This window comes from Tiliqua scincoides, chromosome 3, assembly GCF_035046505.1.
Source record: "Tiliqua scincoides isolate rTilSci1 chromosome 3, rTilSci1.hap2, whole genome shotgun sequence".
NCBI lineage: Eukaryota > Metazoa > Chordata > Lepidosauria > Squamata > Scincidae > Tiliqua > Tiliqua scincoides.
In genome coordinates, this window is record NC_089823.1 from 236,225,856 (window position 1) to 236,248,084 (window position 22,229).

The 22,229-nt window shown below is 43.6% G+C and overlaps 1 protein-coding gene across 7 annotated transcripts in view; it reads right to left on the reverse strand.

Annotated features, from left to right (window-relative positions):
- DVL3 (dishevelled segment polarity protein 3) overlaps window positions 1-22,229 on the reverse strand; it is a 79,258-nt gene that overhangs the window by 43,774 nt on the left and 13,255 nt on the right. The window contains exon 1 of one of the 7 annotated variants that reach the window (XM_066620170.1): window positions 19,026-19,076. The exons of the other annotated variants lie outside the window; for them this stretch is intronic. Within the exon in view, the coding sequence (XP_066476267.1) occupies window positions 19,026-19,039 (14 nt within the window). The 5' untranslated portion in view covers window positions 19,040-19,076. Of the gene's footprint in view, window positions 1-19,025; window positions 19,077-22,229 lie in introns of those variants that run through there. 7 annotated transcript variants of the gene reach the window in all.

The window sequence follows — 22,229 nt, forward strand, 5'->3', positions numbered from 1 at the left end:
CATTGCTTCCTTGCAATTGTAACATTTCTCTTTTGTTGACTCGTATCATGCTGACTCCAAAAAAGATCCAAGTGAAACATATTCATTCATTTACAAAACCAATTTTTCAGCCCACAAAAATGAGTAAAAAATACAATGAGGCCCTCGTACTGGAAAGTCTGAGACATGTTTTAACCATTAGAGATATCCCTCTACTTTTATGTACCCAATTTCTATTTTGTCTGCTGAGGTTATTGTCTTGAATTAGGCAAAGAAGTTAGTGCTATATTCCCCTCTTGCAATGGTTGCTGCCAGTAGGTCTCACATTTTGCACCGCATCAGGTATGATGGAGAAAAACATATCTTCTGCCTATAAGGGGCACAATCCTAACCCACTTTCCAGCACTGACATAAGGACAATGAAGTTCAGAGGTAAGGGAACAAACACTCCCTTACTTTAAGGCTGCCTCCCAACTGCAGGATACACCACATGTCCCACTGGCATAGATATGCCAGCGCTGGAAAGTTGGTTAGGATTTGGGCCCAACGCATATAAACCCATAGTCTAATAATAACTATAGTAACAGTATCCCTGTAGTCTATAATATGCCATCTACTGGGTACTTAGGGAGATGACTGGATACATTTCAGAAAATATGAAATAAATGCATGGCCATGAGCCAACAAGGAAGAAGGACCCTGGCTCACAGACACCTTGATATGAACAGAAGCTTAAGCTCCACAGAGACTTTCGGAAGCGGACAAGTGGTCTCGCCTGAAGCAGTAGTTCCTGAAGCCTCCATAACACAGCCAACTGCAGGTGCAGAAACTTCCTCTCCTGTTCCAATTATGAAGAAGAGAAATGTGGAGCATGAGTCACTTCCCCCCAGATAATTTGGGCGCTTGTTCTTCAAGTTGCAAAAGGATGTGCTAACTCTGGGCAAGTTAAAAGGACTTTGGAAAGAGCCAATTCTCCTTTGCAAGCCCAATAAGCCAATTCAAGAACACATTTGGTATTTTAGTGGTTTCTATCATGGTCAAGCCTGTACCTGGGCATCTCTGGGGCATCTCAAGGGCTGTGCTCCAAATTGTCACTGCTGACTTTGCTTAATTTTTGAACTACACTGTACAAGTGGGTCCAGCAACAAAATGTTATGTGGATTCCCATTTATTTAGGAAATGCTGTTAAGATGGTTTTATGCCTATTATGTTAACCCTAAGGTTATTGCCCCTGACTCCAGTTTCCCTGTATTTTCCTTCAACTGATACCTGAACATTTTGTTTTCTCTTCAAAGGCACTCAACTATAGGTGTAAATGGTAAGAGTCACAAAGGCTTGGGATTTCCGTATACCCTTTTATTCATTTATTTCCCTTGGAACAGGAATGTGAGATGCCCACAGAAAACAGTGAAGTAATCCAAGATCTTTAGCACAGCAGCAAGTGGACTACAGCAGTGTATCTGCCCCTCCTGCAATGAGGAATTCAGCATTTTCTCATCTTTATAGATGTCATGAATATGTACAGTTTAGGCCTAGGTTAGCATGTAAAGCCTGAACCAAACTAAGTCAGTAACAGAGAAGTGGCTAGCAGTTCCTAGCTGCAAGAATGTGAGTAAAAAAACAAAAAGATTGTTGTCTCTCCTTTGCTGGCCAGAAAGGACAGACAAGAAGAACCCATTGGAATGTTTAATACCTCAGTAGACTGAGGGGTGCGGGAATGGAATGCAGCTATGGATCTCCAGCTGGGAGGGGTAAGAGCTAAGAGGGCTAGCAACCAGGCCCACTTCAAGAAGGTTCTGTCCTCAAAAGTTTCTGATTGGACAGTCTAAATAAGTATGAAGTCACCTCAGTACTATTAGCATAAGAAGTAAAATAGTGAGTGCCCCAAGGGGTGTGTCTGCTTCTTCTTGGGCAGAGTGTTTGCGACACCCAAACTTTGCGACATCCCACCGCAGCCACCATGTCGCAAACGATGGCATTAATATGGTGGCATTTGGACCTCAAAACACTTTGAGCTACAAAGTGGGTGCAATTAGTGTCACAAACCTAGGGGGGTTTGGGGTGCTCAGAGTTCTTGGTTCTTGAACCCTAAAGCCCTCAAGGGCCCCCCCCCCGTCCAGTAGTATTGCCACCACCCTAAATGTGCCAGTGCCTCAGTCCAGGGACACTGAGAACCTCTAGGTTTAATTCTATCCCTTGCAGGCACTAAGCGCCTTCTCCAATTAAAGCTTCAGTCCTCAAGTTACTAGACCTCAATGAGCACTGGGTAGCTTGCTGAACGGCTAGGCAGGATTCTGAACCTTTGTCCCCAACCGGCAAGGAAACAACTTAGTAAAAGAGATTTTAGTTTATTAAGTACATAAGGTTAAATAAAGTTACAATAAGGCAGCAAATGCTAGAGGCATAAACATCTAGGAAACCTAACAGCAATAAAATAATAAAGCTAACTGGCTATCTCTATTAATCTCTATCCCTCACCTGGGTCAGCTTCTCTTGTAGATCTTTTAGCTCCAGGCAACTGTGAGGCCAGATGCCCATGGTGGACAATGGAGCTCATAGCGTGCAGGATGTTCCGTCCAAAGACTTTGCTCAAGAAGAACCAGACACAGCCCTTGGGGCACTCATTATTATACTTCTTATGCTAATAGTACTGAGGTGACTTCATACTTATTTAGACTGTCCTTTTGACACTTTTGAGGACAGAACCTTCTCAGAGTGGGTCTGGTTGCTAGCCCTCCTAGTTCTTACCCCTCCCAACTGGAGATCCACAGTTGCACTTCATCAGCTTAATAAAGTGCCTTTCTGTCTGCAGAGGTGCTAACATTTCAATGGGTTGTAATTCTGGTTGTCTGTCCTTTCTGGTCAGCAAAGGAGAGACAATAATCTTTTTGTTTGTTTACTCACATTCTTGCAGCTAGGAACTGCTAGCCACTTCTCCGTAACTGACTTAGTTTGGTTCAGGCTTCACATGCTAACCTAGGCCTAAACTGTACATAATCATGACAACAGGCGTGAACATTCTGAAAGGTCCTTGCAGGTCATGCAGATCCTAGGCATTTAAAGTTGTTTGCATGTGTGTTTGCTTTAAAAAATCTTTTAATTTTCAGACATACCTACTTCCACCTATTCCCCTAAAAAATATAGAAATCTCTCTCTCTCTCTCTTACTTTTTGGGTGACCCTATTTTGTGTACAAACTGACAGACACACAACCACCTGAGTTCACTAGCAGCAGATGATGTGAATAAAAGTTGCAACTCATGTATCCCAAACCTCAGCACTTCTATAACTATATGCTTCATTACCACACAGGACATGAATCACATCCACATACTTTCTCTCAGATGCTTTACACCTAAGCACATATTTCTTAATTTAAGAGGAGCCAACAAATTTGGACAGAGCTATGCTACACTTACACAGATGTAAGTCTGACCACACTCAATAGGGTGCACTCTCAGGTAAGTGAATACAGGATTGCTTTAGAAGCACTTTTAATTAGCTCTAGTTTTTCCTTTTAATGTTGTAAACCATACTGATAATTTCACTGACAGGTAGCACATGAATCAATTATATAAATATTCACACTTAAGTAGGAGCTACTCACATTAAAGTAAGTGAGATTTAAACAGACATGACTAGAATCAGGTTTTTGGTTCCTAACCCCTTCACTGCACTTTTGGGAGAGGATCAGGGATATCACCTACCCACATTCCCTAGTCCCAAACTTAGAGCTCATGAGAAAAGCAGGCACAGTCCTCTCAGTTTCATGGGATTTCAAGAGGCACTGAAAGCTCAACCCAACTACAGAAACAATCCCCAAACCTCTCTAGCTTCAAACATGGAGCTGGAGTTTTTTGGGACTTTGCAGCAGCATTCTGGGTGCCAAAACAACGACCTGCAGCCTTCCTGTGAAACGTTGGAGACACAAACAAGCACCTTCCCCAGAATTAAGATGTGCCCTCTGAAGTACAGCAGTACTTCAGGGGATAATCTCCATCTCTATCCAAGCAGTACAGGAAGGCTCATACTGAGAGCCAAAGGCAGCTCATTGTTCTAGATCAGTGATGGCTAACCTTTTAGAGACCGAGGGCCCAAACTGCAACCCAAAACCACTTATCTATCACAAAGTGCCAACACGGCAATTTAACCTGAATATTGAAGTTTTAGTTTAGAAAAAAACAACTGATACATTAACATCTTTCACCCACTATTACTTGTAACCCTTAATGAACTTTTCTTCTAGAAATTTGTCCAATCCCTTCTTAAAGGCATCTAGGCAAGTTGTCATCACTGCTTCCTGTGGCAAAGAGTTCCACAGACTAATTACATGCTGGGTAAAGAACTATTGTCAGGAAGGGGGTGGCTGCAAGACCTTGCCACTGCTCATTTTCTCAAACAAGAAAATATATTTTTTTTAAAAGTCCCACCCACAGAAGTGGGCTCTAAGGCTGCAATCCCATCCACTCTTTCCTAGGAGTAAGCCTCATTGACTCTAATGGGGCTTACTTCTGAGTAGACATTCACAGGAGTGGGCTCCAAGGCTGCAATCTCAGCCACTCTTTCCTATGAGTAAGCCTCATTGACTCTAATGGGGCTTACTTCTGAGTAGATATGCACAGGAGTGGGCTCCAAGGCTGCAATCCCAGCCACTCTTTCCTGGGACTAAGCCTCATCCACTGTAATGGGGCTTACTTTTGAGTATACATGCACAGGAGCAGACTCCAAGGTTGCAATCCCGGGCACCCTTTCCTGGGAATAAGCCTCATTCACTGTAATGGGGTTTACTACTGAGTAGACATGCACAGGAGTAGCTCCAAAGCTGCAATCCCAGGCACTCTTTCCTGGGAGTAAGCCTCATCCACTGTAATGGGACTTGCTTCTTAGTAGACAGGCAGGATGTCTCCTCTGCTGTGGAGGTGGGCTGCAAAGCCTCGAAATGGCTGAGGAGGGCGGTGGCTCAGGATTGGCTGGTGGTCAGCCAGTGAAGGGCCCTGAGCCATTCCAACAGAAAAAGCCAGGCACCTGCTGGATGCTGATTGGCTGAGCCTGCTGGAGAGTTGGGGAAGGGAAAACAGGGACCTTAAGCAAGGGAAACAAATGCAGGGCAGGTGGGGGCTGAAGGGAGAGGAGGGCAGTGAGCTCAGGCAGGGGGCAGAGGGAAGCAGCTCGCCCACCTTCCCAACACTTGGGGCTCGGAAAAAGTCTCCATTTTCTTTAAAGTGACACGCAGCTTCAGCGCCCCTCTCCAGGCTGCCTGGCTCAGTGCTGTGTGCCCACAGAGACGGCGCTCCATGCCCCATCTGGCACGCGTGCCATAGGTTCGCCAACACTGTTCTAGATGTTCATGTACAGACATTTTTTGAGTGCTATACCCCCCTTCACATTTTAATCATCCTCCTCTTTAAATTCTGTTCCCACCCTGCCTCACATCTGGACTTTTTAGGGCTTGTCTCAGCCTTCCTACCTAGAAATACCCTTAATTTTCCTGTGATCTTGGACTGACCTTTCAAATTACGTAGTTGTGAAGACAATAACTGTTTTTAAAGTATTAGCTTGGGTGTGTAAAGGAAGAGCCAGTTGTATCATTCCAGTTTTTGAAGGGTGAATCCCAGAGGGACACTGGTTATGCATCTGTGGAGTGGACTGCTTCATCATCTGGCAATTTGTGGCTCAGAAATTTGTGGCAATTTGTGGCTCCTGTTTATTCATGTGAAAAGGGCTTTTCAGGAACAAGTCTAGCCCTGCGCCCCACTCCCCCTACATTCAAACACTGGAAAGGCAATGCTGGATGTGGGGAAGCGTTGCTTTACATGACTGGAATTCTGCAATGATCCAGAATTCCAGTCATGGACAGAAATTCTCCCCATACTTACCAGACAAACGCTGGCATGCTGGAAAGCACTGTTAGCATGTATGTTCTGGAGAAGTCTCTCAGAAGTATGGTCTTCATGAAAGAACATACAGTTAGCTGAAATCCAAATATTTCACAGCTCTAAATTTGTGTATCTCCCACTCCTGGATTTCTCCTAGAGGCACCGATGGAGCTAGCATTGTTATTAAAAGGACTGAGCTGAGAATCAGGAGTTTCCCTGGTTCAACACTCACCTCTGGCATGAATTAAGCACACAATATTAGACAAACCACAATCTCTGAACTTTATTCCTTACCTGAACTATGGGAATAATAATCCTGACCTGGGTGGTTTAAAGATTACTGAGATAATCTGGGTAAGTGCTATATAAGAAATGCTATTAATATTGTCCTCATTTTAGGAACTAGAATAGTGTTTGAGACATTAGCTATGACCTGAGTCCTATACAAACTATCTAGAATTAGGCTCCATGTAACACAGTGCAACTTATCTCCAAGCAGACATACTAGAAATGTACTGTTGGGCAGCAATTCTATATAAATACTTTTGCTAAGAAGTAAGCCCCACTGGACAGTGGAACTGATTTTTGAGTAAACATACATAGGATACATAGGACATGATTGAGTCATACAAAATTATGCAGGGCATGGACAGAGTGGATAGAGAGATGCTCTTTTCCCTCTTGCATAACACCAGAACCAGGGGACAACCATGAAAGTTGAGTGATGGGAGAGTTAGGACAAAAGAAAATATTTCTTTACTCAGCATGTGGTTGGTTTGTGGAACTCCTTGCCACAGCATGTGGTGACAGCATCTGGCCTAGATGCCTTTAAAAGGGGATTGGACAAGTTTCTGGAGGAAAGATCCATTACGGGTTACAAGCCATGATGTGTATGTGCAACCTCCTGATTTTAGAAATGGGCTATGTCAGAATGCCAGATGCAAGGGAGGGCACTAGGATGCAGGTCTCTTGCTATCTGGTGTGCTCCCTGGGGCATTTGGTGGGCCACTGTGAGATACAGGAAGCTGGATTAGATGGGCCTATGGCCTGATCCAGCAGGGCTGTTCTTATGTTCTTATGATTTCACTGCCATTCTGGCTGGAATAAAACTCATGGGTTATACTTGCTCCAGAGAAAGTAAATTTGTCTCCAAGGAGTGCATGATGTTCTTACAAATTTTAATTCTCCATTACTCAGGAAGCCAATTCCTCATTCCTGTTTCATCATTTGCATCCATCACATGTCACTTTCAACTGATCTTTTTCGTGGGAAAGAGTCTCTTATCTATAAAAACCCATGTCAAACCATGCCTGGCACTTTCTCATGCGCCAGGTCTTGGATGCCAGCTGATGACACCTTCCCTTTCCTCATTCCAATAACCTTAACCTATCTATTTTGCTTTTTTCCTTAGACCCATTCTGCTACTTTCTTTCGAAATGTTCCCAGACACTTGGTGACTCCTAAGCAAAGGCTAAAGTCCTTTGTGGCTCAATCAAATACTGGGTAGAACAAACTACTGCTTGCATGCCTTTCAGGAGAAAAGTATTGCTTATATCTTCTGCATTATGGACTCTATGACTCTAGGCACCCTCCCCCGCAACATAATGTCCTGGTAATTAAGGAAATAACTGATGATGTGCAGAATGATGCAATGTGGGGCTTCTTTTGTGCTTGGTGAAGTAATCCATTTAATAGGGGACCCCAGAAAAAGTAGGTTGAATGGAGTGCTTGTTGTTATCGACTGACTCATCCTGCATGTGGCTCACTTCTGATAGCAATCTCTATCTTCAAGAGGAAAGCCTTGTTTAGGCTGCGGATTAAGTATAGAAACCATTCTTGTGTTTCAGAAATTACTTGCTACAGTTTATATATAGTGGTTTCTGAGCCACTATACCAGACATCTCCAAAAACAGTTTTATTAATGAATGAGTGAAATTGAAGTGAATGAATAAGTTTTCCTTGGATCTTTTTTGGAATTGGCAAGACATGATTCAGAACAAAACAGAAATGTTACAATTACAAACAGAACAATGCCCTGCTTGAAATGATATAGAATGAGCAAAAATGTCAAACATTAGCAAATGCACAGACAAAAAAAAACAAGTTGCTGCAGGCCAGATAAAATCTTGTGGCAGGCCAGATGTGGCCCCCAGGCCATGGTTTGGAGACCCCTGCACTACACCATCCTGTCTCTGACCTAAAGCAACTCACCTTCCACATACTCAGAGTGCTTCTTTATTACATCAAGCAGCTGGTCTAGCTTAGTGACGAAGAGGAGTGGTGAATCAGGAATTCCCCAGTTCAACTTACATAAGGAACATAAGAGCCCCTCTGGATCAAGCCAAAGGCCCATCTAGTCCAGCTTCCTGTATCTCACAGTGGCCCACCAAATGCCTCAGGGAGCACATAAGACAACAAGAGATCTGTATCCTGGTGCCCTCCCTTGCATCTGGCATTCAGAGGTAATGCACTTCTAAAATCAGGAGGTCAAACTCTCACCTTTGTCATGAATTCACTAGATGGCCTTAGGCCAGTGCACCCTTTCCTGGGTCAGTCAGACCTAACTATGGTTTCCAATGCACTGCCTGCCTGTTTGGATTACAGCAACTCCTCACTTAAAGTTGTTTCATTTAAAGTCATTTCATCATAAAACTGATGAGTAAAAAAACAAAAAAGATTCCTGGTCAAGGCCACTGTCTCTGTGGAATTTGCTCACGTTCTCCCCATGTCTGCATGGATGTTCTCTGGCCCAGGGAACTAAAAAAGGGGGAGGTTATTGTCAGCCTGTGTTACAGAACCACTAGCCACCTCCAGTGCAAAATGCACTGATACATTACCACTTTCATCTTAGTCCAAGCAGCAGGGCCAGTTCCTGAGGGCATCAAAGGCAGGTATTTGACAGGGTTCCAAGATTAACATCTCCCTTCACACTGATCATCCAAGATGCTCAGAGGTAGCATGAAATAATTCTCTATAGGTACAACCCACCTCTTCAGGTCGCTTCTGAGCTGTTTACAGACAACTTTTGTTCCAAATGAGTTAGGTCCTGGATTCCTTCTCTAAACACAGCACTGAATACTGGAAAGTCATCCCATAATGCCTAGAAAACCATTGGACAAGAGGCTCTAGAGAAACAAAAAGGAGGAACATTCAAATCTGACTCACATTTAAGGCTGATAGTTCCTGGACTCTCTGTCACTCACATCACAGAGAATGTTAGGCTAAGAAACCTCAGCTTTCTAATTTTCTTTGGAGAGGATTTTTGCTTTCTCAGAGAATCCCAATTGAATGATTTCTGTGTGCCCTCCTTGCTGCCACCTACAGTATGAAGTAATAAGGTCCTAGAACAGGTTTACCATGTCAGTTGCTCTGCAGGTAGACCAGGCTGCAATCAGCAATTCTGTTCCAAGAGACTTGGTCTTGCCACTGTTATTACTGGATCTCCTCTTCTTCCCCTTCCCCATTCAGCTCACTCTGCCAAAATGCAGAGGGCAGGACCAGGAAGAAGGAAGCAGGAGGGCAAAAAACAAGGGCACTGGGGGTGGGCCACTCTATTCCTCCACTCCATTTTCTTCTTCCTGCTCTCATCTCACTGATTTGAAATGACAAGACAGAATGGGAGGAAGAAGGGAAAGGAGAGTTAAGGGAAGCTGCTGGGAGCCATGTTAAGCGGGGAAGCCACAGGGTCTGGAGTGGGAGTGCGCTGCACATCTAGAGAAGGGGGAGAATAAAATTAAAAGGGTGTAGAGTAAGTTCACTTTGCATACCAGGGGAAAGGAAGCGGTGGTCTGAGGTAGACATGGTTTACGTGCCCAAATCTGGAGTAGGCACATTTTATGCACCTTGGGGAAGAAGGGCATCATCCCAAAATGCAGTCTGGGCTCAGGCCAGGTCTTTCTGCCTTCGTTTTCCATCCTTTCAGCAGTAGGCACAATGGCCTCTGGAGGCACAGCAATGACTGCAATTATGGTTTCTCAATTCAGACACTGCCCCAAACCGCAGTTAACCTTTTATAACCATGAACTGGCATGATATCTGAACTGTGTCAGTATGAGCAAACCCAGAGCCTTTTCTCATACACTTCAAATGAGCTCTTTGACAGAATGCTGCCATTTGAAACAGCTTCACTCTTTTAACAACAGAGGCCCCAAAAGAGGTGCTTTAACAGCCTTGATGTATCCTGCCAGGACTTTGTTGAAATTTGCTGTTTGCAGCAGGTGTTTAAGTTCCAAATGGCAATCAGCCCAGATCTGAACAAAGTCCTCAGAAACCAATCTTCAGGATGCATCAGCAGATCAAACAATTGCTGCAATAGCTTCATCATTAGCTTGAAAATAAGGCAGGCGAGTTCAGGCTAAACTAGAAAACCACACTAGTCCTTTCCCTCCAAGTAGCCAGAAGGGAAAAGATGACTCACTGGTTTAACAAGGCATGATCTGGCACAGGTCATTGGCAACCCATCACAGGTTAGAAGTTGCCAATTGTGCAGACTCAGCCTGCATGGCCCCCTCAAAAACCACCAAAATGATCAGAATCCAAAACTGTTCTTTTCAGAATTGAAAAATGTCCTGTGTCAGGAAGACATTGCAATGCATTGTGCACAGCAAGCCAAATGTTATATTCAGAAACTGGCTCCAGCACCATGATGAGAAAAGTCATTTCTTTAAGAGATTTTTATCCTGTCTTTTAGATTAACACACCACAAAGTGATTTAGCACGTTTACAATACAACACTAAAGCACAATCCCTAGAAGTAGCAAGAAAACAGGAACTCAACTGCAGCCAAAAAGGATATTAGTTAAAAGCCTTCTAGAATAATAATTTTTTTAAAAAGTCTTAACAGATGTGAGATACAGGGATAGAAGCATCCCCCTGAGGCACTCATGGTGCCACCCCAGAAAAAGTCCTATTCCTGGTCCCAATCAAAAAACGTGTGTTAATGGATCGGGGGGGGGGGCAGAGCCTGAGGTGGCTGAGTAGCCGTGTTTTTCTGAGCTCCTGGAAAGCTCTTGGAAAACACACTATTTCTTCCCAGAATCACGGGTCTGATGAGATCCGAGGATCACTGGCCAGGAGAGGCCTCGATCCTACAGATGGTATACGGTTTCAGAGAAGAAGTGTCCAGCCAGGGACTGTTTTTTCTCCAAGGGAACCCAGCCATCAATGTCGGTGATGCTGAGGATTCGATGTTGAAATTAAGCTGAAGGCTCCAAGCAGGGAAGGAAACTGAAAGAAGCAAGTGAGTGTTGTTCTGTTGTGCGTGTCTGGCATTAATTGACTAATTGACTGCCTGATTAAGCTTTTGCAGGACAGAAGAGAAGGAGGGGCAGGCTTTCCCCCTCCTGGGAGAAGAGGAAGGAGGGGGAGGCTTTCTCTGCGTATTTGTTTGTTGATGTGAGAAGCAGCTTTGGAGGAGATGTGCCAAGCTTGTTATGGAAATAAGAGTGCATAACTCTAACTTTATAAATCTAAAATTTGTTGGATTACAAATTAACTGTCTTGGAAAACAATTATTGTTGTGGAGTTTTCAGTTTCGTTTTCCTGTGGAGAGCTTGTGGAGCACCTGTGGAGAGCGGCTGGATACCTACATTTTTTTGTTTTTGTTTTACAAAAGTGGTTGATTGTTTACATTCCTTTGATTATCTCCTGGAAAGGAATGGGTTGACATAGAAACAAATATAAATAACAGAAATAAGATATAAACAACAGAAATAAGAACAACAGGGACATCTAGTGGACTAAAAAAGATACTACAAGGACAAGAACAGGACTTGACAAGTGAAGTAAGAAGAAAGAAGATATAAGAAGGAAGAAAAAGGATGACAGGAAAAGGAGCAAAAGTTAGGAGCTCTTCTGCCCCGGAGTCCAGCTTGGGAAAACTAACACAAGAGGAATCGAAAGGGAAAGAATGGAAGTAGACAATACAAGACAATATAGAGAAATTAGTGGCAATGGGACAGCAACAAACAAATCAATATCTGCGGGTTCAAGTTGGTTTGGATGCATTAACTACACAACTAAATGATCTTAGTGTGCAATTTAAAGATGTTATATCCGAATCACATGAGAAAAAACAAAGGATTATGGAAAAAGTATTGGAAATGGGAAAGCAACAAGCAAATCGATATTTACACATCCAAATTAGCCTGGAAATCTTAATTCAACAGACAAATGAGTCTAATACACAACAAACAGGAGAGGATCAACAAAAGAGCAAAGATATGGAAGATAAATCCAAAACACTGGAGACAGGACAAAACAAACAATTGGAAGAGACAATGTTATTGGAGATCGCTTAAAGATAAAGACTCAAAAGTCACCAGACCACAGAGGAGAAGAAATACTTCGACTAATTGATGCAGATTGGATTGATCAAGTGAAGGAAGAAGAAATATTTCAACCAACTGACATAGATTGGAATGATCAAATGAAAGAGATGACTCATAAAGATGTTGATTTAGCAAGAAGGGCGAGTACATTAAACCATGATCTGTTAAGAGGAATTCATGTGAAATTTATTAGAAAAAAAAGATGGAAAGTTAAAAGTCTAGAGAAGAAAAGATCATTGGCAGACCTGTGGATATTTAGATTGGAGGCAAGGGAATAGGTAAAAAGAAAGACAGTAATGTGTTAATTTTGTATGTTAGAAATTAAAGTTTTTTAAATGTCAATGAGAATTTATATAATTTTTATAGGTGATATGTAATAAGTATAAAAATTTTAGTTAGCTTGATATTAACAGATGTTAGAATTTTAGAGGATAATTTTAATGAATTAGAATTAATTTTAGGTGATATTGTTTTGGATGTTTATGTAGTTAGTCATGAGGATATATTAATTTTGGATGTTATAGATAGGATAGGATCTAAAGTTGTTAGAATTTAATATGTTAGATATTGGATTATGATATTAATTCTTGTGAGGATTTTATATGCTAGATATTGGAAAGACATGAAGATCCCAATGAAAGATGAATTAATAGAGAAAATAATGAATGTGGTGGAAATGGACAGATTTCTAGAGAGCTTGGATCAACAGTGAAACCGATATAGACTGAGTAATGAAAATTATTTTATGCTTGGTTGAAAATAAAGTTGTAGAAGCATAAGATAGGGTATTTAGATGAATGTATTATATATATGATATATTATATATGATATGATGGATAAATGATATTAAGAGGCTATCGTAGAAGAGGAACTGGGTTAGGAAATATGTAATGATTTATTAGTTATAGTGATGTATGATATCTTGCACCTTCTAATACTTTATGTATTGCGTTATGTGTGTTTGTTATTTTTGTTTTTGGAAAAAATTAATTAAAAATGTGTGTTAATGGTCGACTAGAAAGCAGGGGTCTTTGTGAGGTAGAGCAGGGGTCTCCAAACCCCAGCCAGGGGGCCAGATACGGCCCGTAGCAAGCCTCTATCTGGCCCGCAGCCAGCCTCTTGTCCCCTGAAAGCCCAGGCCCACTTTGCCGAACCTGACTGGAACTATGCTCTGGTTGCATCTGGAGAGTGTTCTAAGAGCCAGAGAGGTTGAATGAATTAGCCCATTCATTCATTTATTCACACATCTAAGTTCCATCTCTTATTTATATAAATTTTATATTTTTTCCGGCCCTCAAAACCAAGCCAGACATTTGATGCAGCCCTCTGGCCAAAAAGTTTGGAGACCCCAAGGTAGAGCATAAACCTTGGGCAAGCTCATAAGGGCAAAGGCATCCCTTAAAGCAGTGGCTCCCAAACTTTGCACCACAGTGCCCTGGAGTGTGAGGCACTTGCAGGGCCATTGTGGGCTGAAAGCTCGGTATAGTGGTCAGAGCTCCAGTGCATGAAAACCAAGTGCTAGGAAAAGCCCACCTGCCACACCACTGTTTGGAGACACATGTGATGTCCCTGAACCTGGAAGTGACTGGCAATGACACTTTGGGAACTGCTGCCTTAAAGTGATCTGGATCCACACAATGTTGGTTTTCAAGTTAAACACCAATACTTGAAATGAGACCCCAAAACAAACTGGCAAATAATGCAGAGAGTACAGATCTGAAGTTCCCTGTTGTACTGTCAAACTCCCATTATCTGTCCTTCAGCACGAGCTGAAGTTTTTGAACCATCTTTTGCCAAGGAAGCCTGAACATGGTAAATCTGTACGGGTGATGAAAATTCTATTAAAATTCCAGGCACTGCATAGGTACCCTGCCATCAACACAGATGTTGCTATTTCACAAGCACTAACACTAGGCTTTTGCCTCAAGAAGCTGCCGTGCAACTGCGAAGGAACCATGGAAAAAAGGGAGAGGCAACAGTTACAGTGGATACCTGTGAGCAAGTGCCATTACACACCTACAGTCTCTCTTTCAGTTAAAGAGAGGACTAACATAATTTGGAAAGAGAAGGGGATGGGGGAAGGGAGAGGTGGCATCACACAGTTCTGCTCAATAAAACCAGGCCAAGCGCACTTGAGTGGGCACAAGAAGCACCAAGTAACTCTAGAACAGAACATTCCTGGCCCCTTCAAGGAACCAGACAAAAGCTGGGTGGAGCCAGCAAGTCAGTGCCTGGGGCTCCAAAGCAAGGCAGTCCTGCCACTTAACCAAACCAGTAACAAGGGAGATTAGCAAAGAAGGCAAGCCATCCATCCAGTGTCTGCAAGTGCTATTGTCACATTCTCTCTCAACCCCTCACAAAATCGGTTCCCAAGTGCCAGCAGCAGCCATCATCAGCTCGAGTCATGAGGCTCACTGCAAGCAGTCCCTGGTAGAAGGAAAAGCCACCTTGAGATGCAAATGGCTGGCAGGCCACAAGGCAGGAGAGCACAAGGCCAACTCATTAAGGAGTTCATTATGTAGAAGATTCATCCTGCATTTGGAGAAGATCTCCACTAGGAGGCCAGAGACTCCTGGCACTGATTTCAAACAGGACATACAATAAAAATAAATCAAATCGACCATTCTGCACACGTCAACACATTTCCCCCATGCACATGTGGGCAAAAGGAGATTGCCAAATACCAGCAGCGTCTGGCTGACACACTGGGAATTCCAGCCGCACTCTCTTTGTTCCCCTCACTGCAAGTCCTGCAAGGCTCAGCCTCGAACTCATCTTGGGAACACTGGGTGATAATTAAGCACCTCTAGATTAATCATCAGACCAGCAATTACTTGGGTACTAATTTTCACTCACCAGCTGAGACCAGAGAATTGCTCCTAACTTTAAACTGGCAACACCAGCTGCCAAGAATCAGGAGAGAAAAGCAGCCACTCTATCCATTCATCCTCGTGCTGCACTAACAGGAGGGTTGTTTGTCTTTTTACTTGAGAAAGGGCTTGAACAGCATCATTTGATGTTTCCTTTACAGAACGGACAGGCTTCAGTGCCCAGCCAAAGTTTCTGAAACATAGCACACAGGGACCTTTTGTCAGGACCAGGCTGCAAACATATTCAATCTAAATTGTGGGGGGTGGGGAAGAGATACAACAGAGTTCCTGCTATCCTTGATTGAATCTGAGAGTTGAGCTGGAGAGACAGTCAGATGTGCAGCAAACAGAAGGACCAGAAGTCAGGTTCTAGGTCTAGCTACCCAGAAGCTTCATACTGCCTGCCAGTCACAGAGAATGCAGTGTATTTTAAGTAATGTTTTACCCGACCGTCCTCCAACAAGCTCAGGATGGCATACATGGTCTCTTCCTACCACCCACTTTAATCTCACAAACCTGTAAGATACATTAGGCCATAAGAACATAAGAACAGCCCCACTGGATCAGGCCATAGGCCCATCTAGTCCAGCTTCCTGTATCTCACAGCGGCCCACCAAATGCCCCAAGGAGCACACCAGATAACAAGAGACCTCATCCTGGTGCCCTCCCTTGCATCTGGCATTCTGACATAACCCATTTCTAAAATCAGGAGGTTGCGCATACACATCATGGCTTGTACCCCGTAATGGATCTTTCCTCCAGAAACTTGTCCAATCCCCTTTTAAAGGCGTCCAGGCCAGACGCCATCACCACATCCTGTGGCAAGGAGTTCCACAGACCAACCACACGCTGAGTAAAGAAATATTTTCTTTTGTCTGTTCTAACTCTCCCAATACTCAATTTTAGTGGATGTCCCCTGGTTCTGGTGTTATGTGAGAGTGTAAAGAGCATCTCCCTATCCACTCTGTCCATCCCCTGCATAATTTTGTATGTCTCAATCATGTCCCCCCTCAGGCGTCTCTTTTCTAGGCTGAAGAGGCCCAAACGCTAGGCCAGAAGTTCCCAAACTCTCCCAAACTTTCAGGACAGTTTGGGCCACTGTAAGCCCTTGATGGGGAGAGAAGGGGCTGGCACCGGTGCTCCTATGAAACGGGAAGTGGGTCATGCAAACATTTTTCAGCAATTCTAAGGTGCAGGGAGGCTTGCAGAAGGTCCCGCAGGCTTCCCCCACTCTGGAGGGCATGTGCAGGCTTCGGTGAGTCTAAAAATAGCCCCTATGTCCCTAGTGCTGGCGCAATTGCAGGAGTGCTGGGACGGCTGTCATGGTTGCCCCACCCATTAAGAGGACAGGGTCAGAGCTTCTGAGGTTGTGGCATTGCAACACCCCAGCTTGAGAACCTCTGCATTAGGCCAACAGATAATGATTGGCTTGATGTTACAGGCCTAAGAGCACAATCCACTACAAGTCTACTCAGAAGGAAATACCACTGTATACAATAAAGGTTACTCCCAGGAAAGTATGTATAGGATGGCAGCCTAAATGATATAGAACCCAGGTACTAGAGAAGCACCTTCTCCTAAATGTCACCCCACCCCAAGTATGCTCAAATTGTCACCTGAAGCTCTGTTTTGAGAGCTTGATTTATCAGAAGTCTAACTGTCATCCACAAGAAGCATAGTCTTTTCAACAGCAGTGCCAGGCCTTTGGAATGCCTTCCCCTTGGAGGACAGGCAGATACCCACTCTGCAAGTCTTTAAGTGGTTGGTTAAGACCTGGATCTATTCAGGAAAGGGTGTGACATTTAGCTCCCTTCCCTGGTTCCTTTCCCTTTCCATTGATTTTCTAAATTTTATTTATTGTTCTGTATTTAAGAATTGCAATTTTGGTTATTTATTTTGCACACTACCCTGAGTCCATTGGGAAAAGTGACAGAGAATAAAAATGACTATATAATATAAAACAGTCAACCAATATTGCAAAGCCATTATATGAATATATGAAGCAGTCGCATTTGGAGTACTGCACACAGATCTGGTCATGCTATGCAAAAATAAGACAACAGAGTGCAGAAAAATAGCAAACAAAATGTTCATGGGGTTAACATACTTTTCCTACAAGGAAAAGAAAAACCATGTTGGGGAGTTTAGAAAAATGATACGGGAGAAGGGACATGACAGAGGGGTTAGAAAATCATTAACCTCTCTCTCTCTCTCTCTCTCTCTCTCACACACACACACACACACACACACACACACACACACACACACACACACACAAAAGAGCTCAGGATTTTCTGTAGCAGAAGCCCTGAACTTTTTGTCTAGGTTCAGCATATACAAGGAGCATTTTTATAACTGGTGGAATTCACTACCCCCAGCTGTGATGGTTAGTTGCTTACTTTTTTTAAAAGGGTCAGACCCATTCACAGAGGAGAAGAGGTCTATGAACAGCTCTCAGGAAAAGCAGTTAAATAGAACTCTCATATTCAGTATACCTCAGAATACCAAATGCTAGGGAAAATCAGGGGAACAGTATATGGGCTCTCCAGAGGAATCTGGCTGGTTAGCAGAGCAAAACAAGATGCTTGATTTGATTCATCTCTGGTCTGATCCAGCAAATAAATTCTATCTTCCCTAGGAGATTCTAGCTCCTGGAAAAACAAAGGGGAAAAAGAGAGGGGAACCCACTGGACCACATATGCAGAATGGGCTTTCCCCCTGTTCTATCCCTCTGTTTTTCCAGGAACTAGAATCAGGCTTAAAAAAAAGAAAAAGTCTGAGATCTCAGATACTATAATTTGTACCAGATAGCAAATACTAAGTTGGTAAGCTAGCCAGTATAGACACGCACCAACCTGTATCAGCAAGGATAAAGTGCTATTTCTGGAAACAATTCACTCAAAAAATATTTGCTCTCTGACAAACTATTTTCCAGCAGCGAGCTCGTTTGTTGCAGCAAGAAGGAAGGTCAGGCAAAGGACCCAACTTCCTCTGCCCCTTGACCTACCCAGGACCCCATTAGCATCATGACTGTCCCCAATATGTTCTCCCCCACCCACCGTTACCCTGACAAATCTTATCCATCTCATCTTTGTGGACTTCCACACAAGCACATGTATATTTAAATCTGCTCATACCCCTCCCATCCTTTCCCATACTACAGTTTTTCTCCAGAAAGACATGTGGCCAAAATGCAACCTGGGCTCACCATTCTATTACTTTTTCAAAGAAAGAATCTTGGAGAAACAGCAAAGATATGCAAGACAGAGAAGAAAACTTCTTTCCTCCACATAACAGAAAAGCAGACAAGAGCCCCTGCTTAGCAGCAGAGGAACACAAATCTGCAGCTGTCATGACCCTGCACCATTTGTCAGATGTCTGGATAACGAATACATTTCCCTGCTGAGAGACAGTGGAGGGAAGCATGTCACAACTTCTCTACTAAACAAGACCTCTGCTCCAATTTAGTCAATAATTATTCTTGAGCAGGACTGCATGTCTTCTAACCCAAGAAGCCATATATTATATTATGGCCTGTCAGGAGAACTGCCTGATTTTCCTGTATATTAACTACGAAAAAAGAAAGGAAAAAACCCTCACAGAGGCAGCTGTTGAACCCGTCTTGCACAGCAGGCACTGCGGAAAAGGATGGTTATCGCGATCTTTGCTGCCACAAAAGCTACTCTGCCAGCATGCCAACCTAAGCCAACACAATCACACCTCATAGCAAACCTCACAAACCAGGCTCTTCCAAAGCAGAGTCTTCCCAAATAACATCCCTGAACACAGCACACTTCACACACCAGGCTCCTCCAAACCAGAGTTTTCCCAAATAATGTCCCTGAACAACTTCCTTACAAGGTCCATCTGGGGCTTTTAAGACTGAAAAAGAAAGTGATTAAGGAGGGACATGACTGAGATGTATAAAATTACACATGACATGGAGGAAGTGGACAGCAAGAAAGACCTCACCTGGAATATGGCATCCAGTTTTGGGCACCACAATTTATTAACTTGAGCAGGTCCAGAGGAGGATGACTGGGATGGTGAAGGCTGGGGACCATGCCCTACAAGGACAGGTTGAAGGAGCTGTGGATGCTTCGTTTAAAGAACTGCCAGTTAAGAGGGGACATGATAAGTATCTATAAATATCTGAGGGGCAGTCATGTGGAAGATGAAGTAAATTTGTTCTCGGTTGCTCCAGAGCAGGGGTGTCCAAACATTTTGGCAGGAGGGCCACATCATCTCTCTGACACTGTCTGGGGCCAGGAAAAAAAAGAATTAATTTACATTTAAAATGTGAATAATTTTACATAAATGAATTTATTAGAGATGGAACTTGCATGAATGAATGAAGGTCTTGCAGTAGCTCAAGGCCTATAAAAGGCCTTGCAAAAGCAAGCCCAGCCTTTCCTTTATCTGCCACTGCTATATCACAGATGTGAAACAGCAAGTAGTGGAGGGAGTTCTCATCCCACAGCTCAGATGAGAGGTCAAACAGTCGTCCTCATGCTGAGACCAGTTGCATCAGGTCAGCATGGGCTCCAGCAAGTCTCTGGAGGGCCAGAGGCTCATTGGAGACTGGGGGCTCCCCAAGGAACGGATTGAGAGCCCCCGAGGGCCGCAAGTGGTCCCCTGGCCTGGGTTTGGGCACCCCTGCTCTAGAGGATAAAACCAGGAGAAATGAATTTAAATTGTAGCAAGTGTTACATGTTACAGTTAAATGTTAAGAATAACTTCCTGATGGTACAGACTGTTTACCAGAGGAACAGTCTGCCTCAGAATGTGGGAGACTCTCCACCTATGGAAGTCTAAACAGAGGTTGAACAGCCACCTATCAGAGATGCTGTAGCTGGGGACAGCCTTCATTGGCAGGGGGTTGGACTTGATCTGTAGGTTCCTTCCATCTCTATGATTCAGGTTTCTTTCCCTATCTCAAAGTACTAGAATCAGGGATCACCCAATCAGGGGTCACCAATGAAACTGATTGGTGGGAGATTTAGGATGGACAAAAGGACACAGTATTTCACATAGCACACTGATTAGTCTGTAGAATTCATTGCCATGAGATGTGGTAAAGGCCACTAGCTTGGAAGATTTTGCAAAGAGATTGGACAAATTCCTGGAGGACAAATTCCTGGAGGATTGGATACTAGTCAAAACAGCCATGCCTTTGTGTTCAGTAATAACAACAACAATAATAACTTTATTTTTACCCCGCCTTTCTCCCCGAAGGGACTCAAGGCGGCTTACAACAGGTTAACAACAGATTAAACAACATACTTAAAAAACAGATTAACAACATAATTTAAAAACAGATAAAAGCATATTAACACATATCATAAAAACAGTAGTCAGATAACAAGTAGTAAAAAGGTAAAAAGAGCATAGAGCAGCAAGTCATAAAAGAATCAGGCCTGTAAAAAATTAAAAGATGTTGAAAAGATGTTAAAAAGGCCGAGAACTCAGAAAGCTTCAGAACTCAGAAAACAGAAGGAGCTTCAGGCCTCGCCGGAAGGTCTCAAGAGGGAGCCATTCTTAAGTCAAGGGGAAGGGAATTCCATAGCATTGGTGCCACTACTGAGAAGGCCCTATTTCTAGCCGCCGCCCCACATACCTCCCTAGGCGGCGGCACTTGTAAAAAGGCCTTCTCTGATGACCTAAGAGGACAAGCCGGATTGTACGGAAGTAGGCGATACCCTAGCCCAGAGCAGTATAGGGCTTTAAAGGTCAAAACCAGCAACTTGCATTGGGCTCAGAAACGAATGGGCAGTCAATGTAGCCCCCGGAGAAGCGGGCTGACAGAGTCAAACTGCCTAGCTCCAGTAACCACACGGGCCGCCGCAGTCTGCACTAGTTGCAGTTTCCAAACCGTCTTCAAGGGCAACCCCGCAGAGCGTGTTACAATAATCTAACCTCGATGTCACCATAGCATGGATCACCGTGGCCAGGTCTGCACGATCCAAGTACGGCCGCAGCTGGCGCACCAGCCGAAGCTGAGCGAAGGCCCCCCTAGCCACAGCTGCCACCTGGGAATCCAGGAGCAGCTGTGAGTCCAGGTGGACCCCCAAGCTGCGGACCTGCTCCTTCAGGGGGAGTGCAACCCCATTCAGCGCAAGCCAATAGTCCAGCACCTGCATCGAGGATTTCCGAACCAGGAGAGCCTCTGTCTTATCCGGACTTAATTTCAGTTTGTTAGCCCCCATCCAGATCCTCACTGCCTCCAGACAGTGCTCCAGGCCCTCAACCCCCACCCTGGAGTCTGGAGGACAGTATGCCTCTGAATACCAACTGCAGGGGAGAATGATGGAGAAGAACTCCTATTTGTGAGCTCCCCAGAGGCAGCAGGGGGTACTGTCAAAAACAGGATGCTAGACTTTGGTCTGATCCAGCAGGGCTTTTCTTATGCTCTTTTAATGGAACTGGAACGACAAACTTATGCACACTAAGTATATGATCTACCACTGAACTATGGCCCTTCTCCAGGACCTGCTGTAGCTGAAGCTAAGATGTTAACAAAGAAAGGTTTAGGGAGGTTCTGTTTATGGGAAGTGGAAAATGTATCCAGCTATCCTTAGTCATATTGCATTCAATGCTAAACCGCCCTTTTTTATTTTTTTGGAGAAGCAAATGTTAAAAACCAAAGACAACAACAATCCCAAGTGTATAGTCAACAAGCTCAGATATACAATCAAGAATCACCACTGTCATAGCAATCATATCTTCATGAGTTCTTGCCACAATTTTACTGCAAACAGGTTTCCATTTTCATCTTTCCTAGATAAAAGCAGCACAGATGTTTAGAAATAGATAGTCACTGCTGAACGCCAGGCATGACCCCATCACCATCTGTTAAATCACCCCAGAGATTAAAACAATTTTTTAAAAAGTCAGAAGATCCAGTATTAAAACTAAACACTTCTATAATCTCCATGGACAAACACAGGGGCAACATTCTAGCCCTGCATCTCTAGTTAATAGTCTTAATAATAATACTATAAAAGCACTATATGCCTGGCGTTGACAATTAGAGTTGCAACCTGCTGAGTTTTATACCACAAGTGCTAATAAGTACTGATTAGTGGGGGCTGTACCTCCTTGGTAACCACCCTCTTCATCTTGATCAATGATTACAATAGAAAGATCACAGTGTGGATCAAGGAGCAACAAGGTTGC